The 18,049-nt window shown below is 40.9% G+C and overlaps 1 protein-coding gene across 1 annotated transcript in view; it reads left to right on the top strand.

Moving 5' to 3' along the window:
- Window positions 1–17,702, top strand: part of DLEC1 (DLEC1, cilia and flagella associated protein) — a 37,702-nt gene extending 20,000 nt beyond the window's left edge. The window contains exons 22-38 of the mRNA XM_026051917.1: window positions 94–204; window positions 1,605–1,735; window positions 3,211–3,396; window positions 3,880–3,947; window positions 5,107–5,258; window positions 5,806–5,909; window positions 6,762–6,832; window positions 7,652–7,869; window positions 8,879–9,013; window positions 10,308–10,430; window positions 11,187–11,281; window positions 11,370–11,454; window positions 11,983–12,183; window positions 13,073–13,234; window positions 14,241–14,394; window positions 15,002–15,122; window positions 17,370–17,702. Coding sequence (XP_025907702.1) covers window positions 94–204; window positions 1,605–1,735; window positions 3,211–3,396; window positions 3,880–3,947; window positions 5,107–5,258; window positions 5,806–5,909; window positions 6,762–6,832; window positions 7,652–7,869; window positions 8,879–9,013; window positions 10,308–10,430; window positions 11,187–11,281; window positions 11,370–11,454; window positions 11,983–12,183; window positions 13,073–13,234; window positions 14,241–14,394; window positions 15,002–15,122; window positions 17,370–17,493 — 2,241 coding nt within the window. The 3' untranslated portion in view covers window positions 17,494–17,702. The remainder of the gene's footprint in view (window positions 1–93; window positions 205–1,604; window positions 1,736–3,210; window positions 3,397–3,879; window positions 3,948–5,106; window positions 5,259–5,805; window positions 5,910–6,761; window positions 6,833–7,651; window positions 7,870–8,878; window positions 9,014–10,307; window positions 10,431–11,186; window positions 11,282–11,369; window positions 11,455–11,982; window positions 12,184–13,072; window positions 13,235–14,240; window positions 14,395–15,001; window positions 15,123–17,369) is intronic.
- The last annotated feature ends 347 nt before the right edge of the window (window positions 17,703–18,049 follow it).

Raw genomic sequence — 18,049 nt, 5'->3', positions numbered from 1 at the left:
GTGTAGTTCTCTTCATTCTGAAGAGAAAACATGGAAGACTCAAGAGTTAATGAATTAAGAGTTAACTGAATGCCTCTCCTCTCTGTTGGGTAGCTCGTTGGAAGTCAGACCACTTTCTGCTCTGCCACTGTCTCCCCATCCAGTGGTATTTTAGGCCCAAATGAAGAAAAGGAATTGTGCGTAGAGGTGACAGCCAATATCATGGTAAGTTTAAAATCTGATGCCATTTCATCAAAACAACAATACTAGTATCATTATTGCATTTTCATCTGGCAAAAGAAACATTTGTATATAGAAAGTAAAATGCTGCTTTTCATATAATAGTGCTGAAATTGTTTTGCTTTGTGTTTGAAGGCAAAAATGAAACCAGTCCACCTGGCACACAGATTTTACTCTGCCTCTTTATTTCTAAACTATTCTTGTTTTATTTCTTTCTTGCATGCCTTTTAAAATTACTCTTAGTGTTTATTACTTTTCCGACAGTGTACAGATCTGTATTTATATGCTTATCCCAAGTGAAATGCAGCAGATTGAGTATATAGCACACATTTGGTTTTGTGAATGGGCTCATGATATTTTGGTGGCAGAAGTTATAGACAAAAAAAGGGGTGATGAGACAGCAAAGGTAAAAAGCCCTGAAGACTGTAGATCAGAGATCACAAGCTGCAGTAATTCAACCTTAGACTTTATGGGGGAATTCAAAATGTGATGTTAAGGCTCTAAATTATCTAAATCCCTATAAGTGAAGTATATTAGATCCCTTTACAGGCCCTGGAGATCTAGAAAAGTCCTGCTTTAAACTCAGGTTGAAATAAAATCTCCTCTCTGAAAGATGACTTAAGCATGACTGAAAGAGCTTAATGCATAGAGCTTCAGCACTAGAAAGCTTTGTACTCTCATTAAATCCCAGGCGGTACATTTAAGCTTGTATTAAGGTACATATATGTTGTGGCAAAGAGAAGTTAAGATAAGATAAAAAGACGTGAGAAAAACTGTAAGCACTGTAAGTATTTCACAAACCAGATAGGTACAACACCCACTTGCCTTGTTCCTGTAGCACAGGAATAAATGACTGAGATTTTTTTTTTCTTATGATATCATTAACTCTGAAAATAACATGCTAAATGAGGCATCTTAGGGTATAATTGTAAAAATGTCATCTTCCATGTATTTATGATCAGTGACCATTTTGTCATTTTAACAGTTTTGATTTATAGAAAGCTAATGGAATAGATCAAAGTTCACACATAATTATACAATAGAATCCACTTGCACAAGCTTTTCTATTTTAAAAAAAAAAAAAAAAAAAAAAAGGAAAACTGTATTAAACCTAAAACTGCTCTGTGGGTGATTTTATGGTCTGATCCTGGTACAAAGCCAAGAAACATCTACAAATTTAATTTCTTATCTACATCTAAGAAAATCTGATGCTGCCAGGGAATTTACTTAAAGCAGTTCTGTAAAACTTTTCAAGTTTTTGCCCCGGTCCTCTTTTTAATTCAGTAAGACTTATACAGGTTTTTGAAATAAATTTCAAAATGAGATTTTTTTTCTTCTGTGACCTTTGCTCCAAACACAAAGAAATACAATTCTTTTCCTACCAGGGTGAGCTGAAAGACCTTGCCCTTTCCTGTAGCATAGAAGACATGATTGAGCCCTTGTTCCTGAGCATTTCTGGAGAAGTGAGAGGACTGCATGTCAGCTACTCGATACCTTGTGAAAGTGGAGCTACCAGGTAAATGAAGGCATTATTAAAATCTTCCCCCCATACCTGTTTGTGAAACAGTTTTAATAGATGCAAATCAGTATTATATTGGTAGAATAAATGCTTATAGAAAGATGTTCAGTTGGAGGAAAAGAACACTTAAAGAATGCCATTGGGAGACTAACGTGGTAAATTCATCTCTCTAATTCTATAATAACCAGATACCATATAGATCAGCTTCATACTAATGACAGTGTTTGGAGGAAAACAAAATAGAACAGTTTTTTTCCATAACAGCCCAAAGACCTTGAACTTCTCAATATACATATCACTTTGCAAGGTCTTAGTGCTGTCATTTCATAAAGTGGGGAGAAGAACCATATCTTAAAGAAGATTACAGCAACACACCCTAATTTTATGCCCAACATATGGCTTTTTTTCCATTTTTATGTGAGGTACATGTTTTTGCATGTGTTTCACTCTGTGAAACTTAAGCATATCTTTCTGCATCTTAGACTTCTAGATTAAATGAAAAAAATCATAAAGCAAATAGAGAGTGGAGGAAAAGCAATGTAAACACAGTGCTGCCTGTGTAGGCTTTATTCCTCTTCCTGCTGTTCGTAGGCAGCAAAGACAGTAAAACATGCTGGGATCACTCACTGAAGTGAATATGACTGTGTCTATATGAGTTTGTCTATATGAGTGTGAGGGTCTGTACCATAGCTAAATTCAGCATCTTGGTAAGCTCAGAAGATGAACTACACCATTTTCAGCACTGTTTAGCTGAAATGAATGTAATGCATATGGGCTTGTTAATATTTTACAAATCAGCATGAAATTAACTGAATTTCAGTGAAACTCCAGTTTGTGTGTTGTATGTCTTCTTCCACGTGATCCTGGCACTCATGACCTGACAGTAGCTGTGATGCTTCTCTGTGTAGAGAGCGGGAAAATTAATTTTTTCCTGCCAACAATAGTGTGAAGCTGCCCATCACATGTTTGTGAGAAACAGCTATTCTTTGGAATGTCAAAAAATGATACATTAAACTCTTAGATGTGTATTTTGAACAACAGAATTATACCCAAGATCATGTGTTTTGCACCATTAATTCTTGTTGCATTCTTAGACTTGATGTTAAAGAAAGATGAATATGCTTCTCTTTGACTTGGTATACCAACTGTTTTTTATGTAGTATTTTAGAATATGCTTCATCTTTATACATTTTACATTTATACATTTTTTTATATAAGTAAAAATAATTCTTGTTTATAGGTCAGCCTGCTGTACAGTGTAAAATTTCTACCCCAAGCAAATCCTTCCACGGCAGAAATGATAAAATGAAAATCAGAAATGATGAAAAACAAAGAGCAGTGAATGATGGTGACAAAAATCTCAAGTGGCGAAGTCCTTTCACCCTGGTCATCACAAACACATTGCATATTGCACACTTGCAAATGTATAGCATAAGAAAATGTTTTAATATTGATGTAACTTCTTTTGACAGTGAGGAAAAACAAATGCTACTAAGCCCATGTGATCTTCTTTTGGACTTTGGATCTGAAGTTGCATTTAAAGACATAGTAAAGCGTCAGTTAATTCTTACCAATCATACTGGAATCAGCGCTCCTTTCAAACTAGAAGCTGAGTATTTTACTGGCTATTCCCTTACTTCAGACCAAGGACTCTGCCAGTAAGTCTTGGCTTTCTACAGAATGCCTCAAATACTAACATGGATCTGATTTAAAATTGAAATCAGAGTAGAGTGCTATTGTCTCTGCCACAAGAACTGATTATTGCAAAGCTCTGGTGGGTTATTTAAGAGCTTACTCTGACTGTGATAGTGAAACTTGATGGTGAGATTTCCTGCAGAAATGGGTAGCTGCCAATGAAAGGAAGGAAGATTTAGGTGATATAAATAGCAAAAAAGTATGTGTGCCCATGGACATAAATTCCATAGTGCCGGATTGTACAAAGAGTTCTACGGCTTTAATAGACTCACTCTTAAGGATGTTACTTCCAAGAAATATTTTCTAAAAAGTCCCTCTCTAAGCTATAATGGCCACTGATGTAGGAGTCGAGCAGAGCTAGCAACCATTTTAGCAGAAACCTGCTTATCTTATAGATTTGTCATACCAATCTTTTGTTTATTTATGTATTTATTTATTGTTTCAAGCTCTACAGGGTACCTGGTGAAAAGGAGAGGACCCATCACAAGACATGCAGCCAAAAGAGCACAGTCAGGTATGGGAATTGCTCTTTGTCCCTCAGTGAAGAGAAGACAAATGTCAACTATCATACTCAGCACTAAATGTGCCAATTAGGCACATTTCAGTCTTGGAGTATCTGATTAAGTCTACACTGCCAAATAATTTGATGCCCCAGGTCACTCTTGAGTGTGAATGTCCGCATGACATAAACATTAGGTCAATCTTAAACTTTTTTTGTTAAAAAAAAAAAAAAAAAAAGCCCATCCATCTGAAATGAAGATGAGTTGTTCTGGTCGTAGCTCACTTCCAGAACTACTTTTCCAGCACAGTATGGACAAGACTGCAGAAGGTTTGGCTCTCTCCTTCCTGCTCAGTCCACGAAAGCTACTGCAGCAGGTTTTGCTCCCTCAAACCCTTTTGTCTGCCCTCATCACTGAAAAGCTGCAGCCCAGCCCACCCATCACTTCAGATACCTTGTATTAAAAATAATAATGATTGGAGCCATATGGGATCTCAGGGGAAGGGTAGTCATAGCAAAGTGCAATATAGTGTGGGTCTGTCTTCTGTATCCAAAATAAATCTTGTACATACTGGCAGCTTGTCTTAGTGTTTGGTGTCTGTTATGAAGACAGAGCTTTTTCAGCTGTTGAATTAGTCCTTTTAAAATTTGAAAATATCTGGTCTGACAGATTCCGTGCAAACCTATCGCTTTGGAAGGTGAGATGGGTCTGTGTATGGAAAGACTTTGCTCCTTGTAATTCATTCTTTGGATTGAAGGGCACACGGATGTAAAAATGCAGCTGTTAATAGGAAGATAACCAGTTAGCACAAATCCCAGCTTATTTTTCTCAAATTGAGGGTGTGTTTTCAAACAACCAATTACTGCTTTGCATCTCCCAGAGAGTCCTGGCTCAGGTTTTTGGAAGGGAGTCATCTATGAAATAATCTCTGTAAGAACTAAATCATGTTTAAAAAAAAAAAAAAAAAAGGCAGATTAAGACCCACTGCAGAAGGGAAATGGAGTAAAAGTGATTTATCACCATGGGATGTCTAAATGATCACTGTTTCACTGAAGCCAATGGGGCTAGGCTGATTAATACTAGCTAAAGATCTGGATTTGTATTTTCTTTGAAAGATTAACTTTGTTCCATTACCTAGGACTTCATCAAATGCTTCTTATTGTGCTTCTTCAGTGTTTGCAGCAGCAGTGCTCTCTCATGGGAAGGGAGTAGCTTTCCATGTACAACCTTCCACAGGGACTCTGGAAGCCTTCCAGCAGCTAATCGTAGAAATAACAGCTTATAACAACATGTGGGGAGAGTACCATGATGAGCTTGTCTGTAAGGTAGGTGGGACTTTGGCTTTAGGTGAAATATTGCCATGGCAGGCTTGGCACCAATTCTATTTCACAAAATTCTTTCATTGCAATCTCCTTGCAAAGGCATTTTCAGTTTGTTAGGATTTCAGATAGAATTCAGGACAGAAATTTCCAGATCTCCAACATATTGCAATTATAGTGCAAGTTATAGCTTTGGGTAACATGTTTTTCTCTTGGAAGGTTTTTGGGGTATTTTTTTTTCCCTTCTTTAAAATAACTGGAGCAGTTATTTTAAATAAATAACTGATGTATAAAATCTGTTTGGTAACCAGCCAGTTCACTACTCTGCTTTACCAATACAATATACTGTGTTGTATGAAATGGCCCAAGAGACATAGATTAGTGAATGAGGTATTGCATTTTCCTGCAGAGAAAAGCTTTTGTATAACTTAGGGGCTTTCAAGAGAAACCAGTCAAAATGCTTGAAAAGCCAATTGGATTTCAAGACATAATTCTGTAACCCAGCTACCAAAGCTTTGTTTTGATTCTAATAGTAAACAATCGTTTTTAATAGGTGGGAGACTTGCAGCCTACATTAATTCCTTTACAAATGACTGTGAAAGGCTGTCCAATTTTCCTGCAGATGACAGGACCACAAACAGAGCAGCCCATAATCAGGTATAGTCCAAAACACTCTGAGAAGTCTGACAGTTAAATACCACTGTACTCTGACCAACATATACATTTGTGCCCATCTTTTTGCAGTGCAGTGAGAAGGACAGCAAAATGACTGTCAGAGTACAGTATCTGCATCTGTAATGACAATATTCTTGCCTCTCTCAGTATGATTAGGAAAGTATCTGCATACAAGTCTTCTCAGGAATACCAGCAATCTTCTTCTAGTCTTGTAAATTGTAGGAGTTTCTATTCCTATTGATTTTGTGGGAATGGAAATGGGTAAATGGTGTCAGTCCTTCCTAGCATCGCCAGTACAGCTCTCCCTGTCCATTTGTGTGGGGCTGAATGGGGACAAGGGGAAGTTTAAACCCTTCCCTGCAGTGCGTTGCATCTACACATCTGGGTAAGAGCTGATATATGAGGGCTGGAGCTCTACACACATGACCAGCTGCTGCACAACTGCCATGGGTCTGTGTTTGGAGGAATTGGAGTTAAGTGGCACAACGTAACAGGAGGGTCAGCACGTAGAAAAAGGGGATTATCATTTACCATTAAAATCTTTGTGCACCTGGAAATCTGTCCCTGACTTGGGTCACACAGTACAGCCAGTTGCTGTTTCTACTAAAGTCTTTCATAAAAGCTAACCTCACAGATAAACCCTGAAACATCTGAGAGCTAGCAAAACTGGAAGAAAGAGTAGAATTACATAAAATAACACTGTACTTTGGAATTTTGGCCATACCTTACCAGTGCAGCCAAATATTTTTCCACTGTTAAACTAACTTTTATTAAAAAATCTCAAATACCTCACTTATTTTCTGCACATACTAACAGCAAATTTCCCCTCCTCAGGTTTGGCACTCATGTCTCTGGAGGGGATCCTGTCACCCGGAGTGTCCGGCTCAACAATCCTACTCCCTTTGGTAAGCTGGATTTTGGACTGCAAGCATTGACACTGGCATTGCACTACTTCCCATAATTAAAACACAGCAGCCCATTAACATGTTAATTGAGTGACCTTCTTGTTTCTTAATCAGGTGGTTCTTGTAGAGATAAGAATAGTACAAAGGAGAGTGTCTCAGCTGCTTTCTAGTTTAGCTAGTGCAGAACAATAGCAGATGCTGTTAGGTCTTTATCTGTATTTATCATTAAGGCCTGGCATTATTGTCGTGCATATTAGCCTGTTTCTGCAATAGCAAAACTTCAGCCATAGGGTGGTGCCAGGGTATCAAGGACTTGATGCACTACAGCTGTGAAACAGCAGCACACCTTCTCCTGGAGTGTCTGGATTTTCACTCTCTATTAATGGACCTTCAGGGTTTCCCATCCTGTTCTGTAAAACTCTTACAGCCCTAACCCTGTCACGCAGATGTCAGCTTCTTAGTGGCATCATTTGCCTTTTCTCTTTTCAATCTTTTTATCTCTGGCTTAGATTTTAAGCTCTTCAGAGCAAGGGTCAGGCTATGCCATAAAACATGTTTGCTTGACTAGCAAAATACTCATAATTTATTTTAATACTAATAAAAGTGTAGTTTGGGGCTCAGAGATTTGCCAAGTTGTGATAATGACATAACACATGGGCTGGTCCTGAGGGGACCAGCAAACATATCGGAGCTTAAGATATATTATGAGATAAAACCTAGTTACTGGACAATGAATTCTTGACGTGATCTTCTGATTTTTCCAGTCACGGCAGTCTTATGAGTGACCAAAATTAATTGTCCTTTCTCCTTTTTAATTAGATATTCGCATGGACTGGGAGATTTACAATCAAGAGAAAGATGATGAAAAGCTGATAGACCTCTTGGTGGTCTTTGGAGACCCTTTTCCCCTTAAGGACACAGGCAAAATTGAGAGTGCATCAGTTGGTAGCAATTCAGAGTCAGAAATCATGTGGAAGCTGGATCAACCTCCCATCAGTTTTGAAATCACTTCTTCAGCTTCACAAACCACAGATGAGGTCAGCTATTAGCAGTCTGTTTTTTATACTGCTGCTGAGATACATGATGGGTTTTTTGGCTTGAAAGGTTGAAAACAATAACATGCAAAACATCATGTAACTAAGATTTGGGTTGCTAAAAGGAATATCAACTCCTGTCATGGTCAAAAAAAACCCAATACATGTTCAGGTGGTTATCAGTTTCAACAATGAGTTACCAAAATGGGCTATAGACTGATTGCTTTAGGGCTTCTCCATGTTTTACAATAGTTAGAGAAGCTGATCAGATGCATTTTTAAACTGTCATTGACAAACTAGCAACATTTTTTCACCTAAAGTGTTAAGTTCACTAAAACTCCTCGCGTTGGATCTGCTCATCTCCTGAGCCCTTGATGTTGGCAACATCTGCTTTGGTCAGAGAGTGGAATCTCATTGGCCAAGATCAAATTGCAGATGATGTTCTGATGATATTTATCCCCCTGCCAAACTAGGCTGGTTCTGTTATGATGTGGTGACATCTATTATGTGTGAAGTTTCATCTAATGTGACAGTATTCTGTCTTGCAAGGCTGGGAGTGATAGGGTGGAGGTGTCATGAAGGGTATGCATATTTCTATTACAAAGTAAAAGCTTTACAGAAAAGGTATTAATGACATTATCCTTCTGTTTTCCCTCAGATAGCACAGTTGTTCTCCATAAACCTCTTACCTTTTTTGTGTTACAAGGGAGAGCTATTGCATTAGAATGCTGGTTTTTATGATGGGCCAGAGATCTTTCATTTCGGTGCTTCTCTTGGCTGAGCAGGACTCAAGCGAGCACATTTTCCAAGGATTTCAGGCACAGTTTAGGAAGAACAAAATCCTGCATGAAAAAAAATTGCAAACAGGAATCATCTGCATATCCAGTGTGTGTGCCAGAAAGAAATACAGTGACTGACTTGCTGAGTAGTGCAGCAGTTCACTGTAGACCTCACTGTAGATTTCTTCATAGTGTAACAGTCTTAACCCTTTCTTTTTGGTCTGTCCCTGTAGTCTTCAGACACAGACACCAGAGAAGAGGAAATCATCACTGAAGAGCCTACATCAAAGAAAATCATTTCTGTGCTTTTGCGACCTCATGAAGGGGTTCCTGCAAACAATCCTTTCTCCATAACTCCAAGACAAATAGTAAGCTGCACATTTGGCTTGTGCTTAGATTTAGTAGATTTTGTGTAGGGTATAGGAAACAGAGGCACTAGGAGAAAGTTTTGGGTTGGGGTAGAGTTTGCTGAACAATGAAAGTTCAGTGGGCCTTTGAGAACCTGAAGGAGACCAGGGGAAGAGTTTGTAAAGACATCAGGAGGAAAAAGCCTCCCACCTTCCAGCATGCAGGCTGGAACTTTGGAAGCATGTTATTTAACCAGGGCAGATGTGAGAAAGAAAACCCACAGAGTTGGAAAACAGGCCTTTAGATAAGGATTCCCCTCTGGAGAAATGGTTATAAAGCACAATAGCTGCAAAAGTGATGGATACGCGTGGGGCTACAGACTTAAAATTATTTAGAAATAACAGAATAAAAGAGTGCTGGAAAGATCTGGTGAATGTCGCAGATTCCCAAATGCCAACGAGCTTTTTGCTTAAGGGAGTCAGTTACAAACTAAAAATAGCTAAAAAAATACATGAAAGAAATAATAACTGAAATGGTATCTCAAAGCAGTGAAGCCTACGACTGATTCTGAGGTAAGAAGTTAGCTCTGAGATAGCTTGGATAGTACAGGACTCTTGAGACACCCTGTAGCTGGTGTAGGCAGCAGTGAGCTACATCTAGCAAGACCCATGTGCAAGGTTATCTGATGCCTTTCAGGTGTTTCTGCCATTGGTCCTTGCTCTAGGAAGGGCTGTTGGTTCAGGGGTTGTGCAGAACAGCTGCCCAGACTTGTATTTGTGTAAATAAAGCAGAATCCATCAATCTCTAAATCATAGAAAATCCCCTATGGTTGGCCTGTGCATTTGATTATGTCCCTGTTCTCACATAAATAAAAAATTGCATGACAAGAGTAACCTGAATCATAACCCACATTTGTAAGTCTTCAGAAAATGTTTACTTTGTCTCAGAGTGCTGTCAGTTGGGAGAATCCACCTTGTTGTGCACGGAGAAGGATTGAGAATAAATTGGCAGGTTGATTCTTATTTTTTTTTTTTTTTTCAAATGAACAAGAAATTCTGTGTGTGTTCTTCAGGCGAGCTGGTCTGTGCCACTACTTAAATTGTGTGGGCCTCAAAGAGTGGTTACCCAGAGATTTGCAACCAAAATAATTAAATCGAGCTTGCTTTTGCGTGCTGGTATTTCAGGGCAAGTCTGGGCAGCCAGGAGCTTCTGGCTGTTTGTGAAACTTGCTCAGTTCTAGCTGCCGAGCTCTGAGGGTGCCGGTGCAACCCCGGCAGCTCCTCGTGCTGCTGACCAGCTGTGTCCTCCCCGCAGGTGGTTCCAGGAGGTGGCAGCACCTCCGTGCACATCAGCTTCACCCCGCAAGCCCTGGAGGAGAGCACCAGCCACCTGCAGCGGGACGGGTTTGTGCTGGGCTTCATGAGCCTCGACAACGAGGTAACCCTGTCGCAGCAAGGCTGAAGATGACTCCAAAATGACACGTCCCCTTTCTGTAACATCGTGTGCAGACTGCTGTGTACCCAGCCAGTCTATATAAACAGTCTTGTTCCTGCTACCCTGTACATCCTTCCTCCGCTGGGGTTTTCACTTGTTGCGTTTGCCTTTTGGCCTGAAAGCCTTTGGGGGTTGGAATGTCACCATATTCTTACATTGTCCCATAGAGCAGACCCAGCTGAAGGTCCAGGATTTGAAACACTATCACAACAACAGGTTTTATTGATAGCAGGAGTTAACAATGGGCCCCAGACTCAGGACTGCTGAGTGCTGTTCCTGCCTGCGTCTGCCTTCCTGTGTGAATTTGGACAGCGTGTTTCTCCGCTGAGAAACTTCCTCTTCAAAAACTACAAGCACAGCTCACAGGCTAGTGTGAGGGCTGAATAGTGTTTTAGGGATCACTCTGAGATTCTCTGACTTGAGTCATTACCAAGGTGCAAAGTGTGATGAGTGAATGGTAATAAAATATCTAATCAAAACCTCCCTAATAGCTAGAGGAAGCATCATCTGCTCCTGTATTAAACACAGCGCTTCCGAGTGCAGGCTGTTGCTGTTCCTTGCATGTTGCCATCATGTCTTACACACAGGCAATGTGTTGTCAAGCAGAATTTCTCTCTAACATCTTCTCAGGCTAAAAGTTGGGGGTTGAGGTTTTACTACCAGCATTTGTACATCATTGCTGTTTCCTTTTGTTGCCAGTTTGCACAGGCAGTGCCTAACAAAGTACATCGTGAGCACGGCTATGAAGCTCCACCGTTACGAATTGACCTGCAAGCCTTCGTTGGGCACGCGGTGTGAGTACATCCCCCTGGCAGCTCCTGCATTCCCAGAACGTATCAGCCCTCGGAGAAGTTCTGACCAGCTCTGATTCTTTGTGTGCAGGTTAAAAGTAGACATGGATCACGATGAAGGAATGGTGTTTTACTGCAAGGCCAGTGATCTCATACCAACTCAGCCTCTGTTAGGAGTAAGTGCTTCACACATTGGTGTATTCAGCTATTTGCTGCTACTGTGCCTCCAGGAGAACTCACAACAGTGTGCATGTGATCTTTAAAACACATTTTTAACCCCTGCAAACTGCAGTTTTTGACATTACATACAGGAAATGTAAAACTAGAGAACCACAAGCACAAGCTAGAAATAAATGAAACTCAGTTCAGAGAATAGCTGTTTCATAGTTTGGCTTTGCAGAGGAAATCTTAAGTAGAAAAATAAGCATTTATTTGCAGGAAATAAAGGTCTGATACCAGAATGAGTCACATAAAATGACTGATGTGGTCAGTTTCTGGGACCCTTGACAGTTGAGGATATTTTTAACTGTATTACATTGTTTGCAATTTGGGTTTTTACTGAAATGATTTTGAAAAACACAAGTAGAAAAGATTAGACTGCTTTGGAATAGTGTCTCCCTGATGCTGCTGAATGACCAGACAGACTAGAGCAGACATCCCAAGGGAGTTTAAACTGACCAGTTTTTGAATCATTTCCCCACCAGGTTTTGACAGATTCAGTGATGACTCAGAGTCTGAAACTCATCAATTGCACCAAGGTTCCTCTCTCCTTCAGGCTGCTTCTGTCTACGCCCTTCAGCCTGTCTAGCACAGATCCCCAAAAGAGCACCAAAACATCCCACAACAGCAAGGAAGAAAACGAGCAACAACTGCAGCTTGCACTTTATCCACAGCAGAACACGCTGGTAGGCTCAAAAATAATAATCTTGTGCCAAAATGGATAGTTTAGTAAGTGATGTGGTTTGCAGGGGCCAGATGAGCTAGAGAGAAGACAGAGCCAGGGTAAAATCTGCTCATTTCAAGGGAAATGGTGATATATTGGCAAATGCTAATTACTGCAGTTTAGCCTGCAGGTACAAAACATTTTCCCACCATCATCCTGCTGTGGTTTTCTTGTTGTCTCTGACTTACTGCAGGTCCTTGCAGAAAAGCCTGTGTGGTTTCTGGAGTTCCTCTAAGTCAATGACTAAATATATGCTGGAGTAAATAGAAGATCTCCAAAGCCTGCATTCCCACATTTCAGATGCACAGAGAAGGTGCAAGGAATGTAGACAGAATAGTTTGGTTGATTTGGGGAGTACATGATGACAGGAAAGGAAGCAAAGTCGTGGATTCAAGAATTAGCCACTGTGAGGAGAATGGCTAGCTCTCAGCTACATCTTTGAAGCATATTTCCTATTTTTCAGGGTTCATTTTAACTTAATGAAGGCTTGATTTTTGGATGCAGGAAAAAAGAAGACTTATATTTTTAAGCCAGTTTAGGGATTATATTTGTAATCTCAGGATTTAAGCATTTCTGTCTTGCTACAGACTGTGTCTCTCCTGTGATTCAGCATGTGGCTGTTCACCTTTCCACTTCATCTCTGTGTATGGCTTAAAGATAAAATAGAGCTATTTCCTGTGACTGTCCATTGAAATGCTGTGTTCCAGTGGGACTTTGGTCTCTGGTATAACACCTTTGGGTTCCAGTGGGGAAATGTGTGCCTGGGCCTTTGAGCAGTATTTATTTTGGATTTCCTGCACACAGGAAATGTGTGTCTTGTGTGGGGATCATCCAAATTCCTCTTCCCACAGGTGAAAGTGTCATTTCACACGACTCTGGAGTTACTTACATATCAACACCTGCCAGCCAGCCAGCTGCTTCCTGGATTCCAAGTGCTCCAGTTTGAGAATGGCGATAGGAAGCTGAAGTTTGATCAAAATCTGGTCATTGAATATAGTAACCGCACAACCCAGGTGAGATATGAATGACAGCTCTGGGCACTGAGAGGGGGTTATATTTTAGAAGCATCTTTGACTCGAAAGGAATGTGCCTTAAGACTTAGTCTTGCAAGACAACCACCTCTAGAGTAAAGTGTGTCATGCAGTAATGTGGATGGCCACGATTTTGCAAAGGGAGACAGGTTGCTTTCTACTGAAGTTGCAGGTGACTTTCAGATTGACAGAGCAGTCTTGCACCAGGTGGTCCTGCCCGTGCTTTCTGCAAGAGCTCTGTGGGATTTCTGAGCATGGAGGCTTGGGTGACACATCCTGACAAGAGGGCAGCACATCCGATCACCATGTGACTCTCAATATCCTTCTGAGACCTGGACGTGTCTCAGTGGACATGCCAGGGGCTGAGTCATCAAGCACAGACTCCTGTAGTGCCCAAGTGTTTCCAAAAGCACCCCAGTATGTGGTGTGATCACAGCCCCTCCACACGCCCACGTTAAGACTGATTTATTTCAGACAGAAATCGATAAACAAAAATCCCAATCTTCAGCACTTCAAGTACACTACAGATATTTTCTTTCTCATCCCAAGTATTTCTGAGGATTGATCTGTAGAAACCAAGCACACCATCTAAGACAGAGTCAACTTAATCTTGGGCAATCTGCACAAACCCCATGACTCTCAGAGGGCCATATACACTCCTAAGGGACCACGAGATGCTGTAATGTCTGCATCTCCATAGAAAACCCGAGTAATAACTCAGAATATTCACTCTTTGTTAATTCATTACTGTCATTGTGTTTGGTTTGAAAAATTGTCTCAAAGTGGTGAAATGAGAAACAACTTAATTTACTCAAAGCTGTAGATGGGAGAATCGACAATATAAAAGAATACAGAGCGTATGCTGCAATGGAAGTAATCTTGATTCATTGCTTAAGCTAAGAAAGATTCAGTTGTAGCAGATATCGGCAATGCACTACAAAAAAAACATTCTTTTTCTCTCTTCCTTTTCTTTCTTGCTCTTTTGCAGCTGGTCCCAGTGACTGCCTATCTCACTGTTCCTGTACTGGAGCTTTCTTGCGACACACTTGATTTCGAGACCTGCTTTGTTGCACGAACCAAGACTGAACATGTCTTCCTGTGTAACAGGAGTGGCTGCAGAAGTTACTGGACCGCTTTGCTAGGTATTGCACTTTTGAAATTTCCTTTCCTTTATTATATAGTTTCATTATTCAGTCTTTCTATTTAGTAAAACGACACGTACTCAGTTCATAGTCATATAACGACATTCACTCCAACATAATAGGTCTGTTTCTGGTCTCTCTTGCATGATTTTTATTTAAATTAGTGTATATCTCTACTGATTTCAGTGGTTATACCAGGTTTAACCGAAAGATTGATTCACAGCCATCACAGTGGATGTGCTTTGCTCATTTGTAATACAATCCTAGGAGATATCAAGAAGCAGCAAGACCACATGAGTCCAGTTGGAGTCAGAGCCTAATGAGGTTAACAACAGATGCGCTTCAAAGGAAAGTAAATCAAGGACTTATTATTCTACCACAAAGGCCATCGATCATTCCCTCTGATTAAAGGATGAAAATAGAAACTACCCACATGCACAGAAAACAGCTCGTGACAGTGCACTGCTCCCTGATTTATTAGTTGGCAAGCAAGGAGATACACTGTTTTCTTACATGTAGCTATACATATAAGGGGTCGTCCCCTTATACAAGGGGTATACAAGGGGTCGTCCACTGCTTGCTTTGATATTTGCCCTCTTCAATACAGATGAGCAGGAAAGGCTTAATGACCCAAGAATATTTTCTGTCTCCCCTGCTAATGGCATTTTGGAGGCACGTGAAGGAGACCTACCCACCAAGGACATTTTGCAGATCCACTTCACTGCAAGGTACAGTAAAGGTATAAAGAAATCCTGCTGTGTTCCCAGACAAACTCACATGTAAAGTGTGAGTAAGTACTGAGAGCAGAGAGACACTGCTCAGTTATTGTTTTACGAGGCTGCTCAGTTTTTCACTGCTAGCAATTCCTGCTCCTGTGCTGTCCAGTTGGTGCTTTTTCCATCTAACCATATTCCCTGCACTATTCCCACATCCAGGTTTTCTTTTGGAGTTATAACCCTGAATTTCAGACTGTAGACTTGACCCAGTTGAAAAGGAGCTCTCACAGCTGGGGCTTGACAGGCTGGCCAGGTACCACTTGATAAAAGCCCCTCGAGGCTTCTTTGGAGTAATGTCCTTGATAGAAGGCAAACCTCAGGGCTGCAAATCAGTGCAGAGCCACATAGGAACGTTGAGTCCTTTATGCGTCCAGCACTTTATTAGGACAGAGGAAGAAATGTGTCTGGAATAGTTCAAAATTCCAGTAAAAAACATCTGTTCATCTCACACAAAAGCACTATGCTTTTTCCTTTGCAAGTAGGCTCAGGGATCCTACGTGGCTTCTCCTTAGAATAACTTGTTGAATTCCTCTAATTCCATATATGCGTGCAGAGTACCTGCTGATAAAGCAAATAAAGCAAAGCAGCTTTCCAGTGCAGTGATGCAGTCTGTTCTCCCCTTGCTTAAATAGACCAGTTCAATGTTTAGTATAGGAGCCATGGTGATGGTTTAAAAACAACACACACACACACACACACACACACACACACACACACACACACACACACACACACACACACACACAAATGAATGCATTTTCTGCAGCCTCTTGTCCAAAACTTTTTCCACACAACAACAAAAGATAATGTGGGCTGCAGGCAGCTGATAGAAAAGCCCAGAAGAGGGCAAAGTTTGCTTATGAATGGCAGCAGCAATGCTTTGGATTTCTTTGACCTTCTCAGGGAGCTGCAACTCCCCTGGGGGAACTTAGTGACCTTACAAATGATTTTCCTTGCTGAGGTGGTCAGAGGTAAAACTCCAGCGAGATTCCCCTCCCTCCCACCTTCCCCTAAAAGTCAAGTAAGAAAGAGGTTCATTTAAGCCTGAGACACATGACATACAAGTCATCACATGGTGGCAGAAACTTTTGACTTCAGTAGGACAGTTTACACAAGTGACACCGCTGGGAGGGCAATGAACCCTGAACACAGTTGACAGGTAAGGTCCAAAAGCAAACTGCAGCTGATAAGAACTGTTGTTGTAACTGCTGCAGCCTGGAACAGGTTGTGAAGCCTCCACCACTGGAGCTAGCGAGAGCTCAGTGGGAGAGTCAGAGGCCTTGAGCAATCTGCTGGAGTTGGCCTGTGTTGCGCAGGGCTTGTGGCCAGAGACATCCAGAGGTTCCTGCCAGCCCCAAATCTTCCAGGTTGCCTTTGCCCAAAGCCTTTTCTGCTGCATGACAGCAGATGTATTAATCAGCATGCCAGAATCTAGCAGAAAGCAAAGATGTTGCTGTGTAGCAGCCAGCATTTTGGTTCAGCTCCAGGTGATGGATTTCCATCACTGCAGTGCTCAGAAACAGCACGGCACTAGTAAAATAATTATATGCAAGATGTGAGATGATTTTAATAAGCACCTCCCTAAGTCAGTGGTCTTCCCCCAGGGGAATTTTGTATTAGAAGGGAGACTGAAAGCTATCTGGTAGAAAATGCTCTTGCTTCAGGCCTTCACAAAAGCCAGCTCTTAGAGCCTGGGAGCTGCTTTAGGTGAACAGTCTCTAGAGTGCCGGGCTGGTTGCCAGAGGCAAATTGTGTTGTAAGGCCTCTGCTTACTGGAGAAAATAAATCCACACGTACTGTAAGCTTTTTGATGTTCATGTAAAACCAGAATTCAGCAGATTGATTATCCCTTGTCCTAATGGAGCAAACAGAAATTGAACATGCTTGTTGCAGGGAAGGACCTGTCGTGTCAAGGTCGTGCAGGTACCTGCTCCCAAATAATGCTAACCCCCAAAGGAATGGTGAATTTTATTTTTCATTTATGTTTTTTTTTTTTTTTTAAATGTCACAACTAGGGAGATGCTGCAGTTCTTTCAAACATGAAGTTAGTAATTCCACATCTTTTTACCTAAGTTAAATACTAGCTTTCTTTTAGCATATCCTCTGTGTTGCCCTTTTATTCCTCCACCACTATCTAGTCTCATCCTTAAAAAACTGTGGCCATCTGTAACTGAACCATCTTTTCCCATTGCATTTTAGGAGCAACATTGAGTATGAAGCTACTGTGACCATTACTGGAATGCTGGGAGAGAAGCCTTGCAAGTTACAGCTTAGGGGACAAGGGACAAATGATGAAAAGTATGAAGATCTGTATATGACTTAAGCACAACATTGTGGGGCAAATGTCAAGGTAATGGGTCAGATGTTGAAAGGTCATTAGGTGAGCTGGTATTTTGTCTACTTGTTTTTAAATATGAGATTTTATAGCATAAACTTTGCTGTTATGAAGAAGTTCACAGCACTTTGAAATAGTCACAATCTCATCCTATGCTATTATTTTTATATACCCACATACCCATACCCCTACCCTATATACCCCATACCCACAAAGCCAGCTCTACAGAATAATCAATTTAAAATTGTAAAGCAGCTATGCTGCCAGCAAGGCCATAGCCACTTTGCAGATGCTCCAATTTGAATCAAAAGACTATTGATACCTTAAAAAGAGCAGCTTTTCTTTTGGGCTGCTTCCCCTCACACCCATTTAAAGGGGTATTGATAAATAATAACAGCCAGAAACCCTGGCTAAGGCCAGCATTCCCCCTTAAATGGAAAGGGGGAATAGCAGCTTTCCCTAAACTGTGGAAAAGTCACCACTGTGCTTGTTTCCTCCTGCTTTGGTACTGCAACCAGTCCCCTCAGCTAGGTGAGGGGAGGAT

Source organism: Nothoprocta perdicaria, unplaced genomic scaffold (assembly GCF_003342845.1).
Source record: "Nothoprocta perdicaria isolate Ctin4 unplaced genomic scaffold, notPer1 scaffold_80, whole genome shotgun sequence".
Classification (NCBI taxonomy): domain Eukaryota; kingdom Metazoa; phylum Chordata; class Aves; order Tinamiformes; family Tinamidae; genus Nothoprocta; species Nothoprocta perdicaria.
The sequence above is the reverse complement of the archived record's forward strand: the minus strand, read 5'-3'. Positions and strand labels throughout refer to the sequence as shown.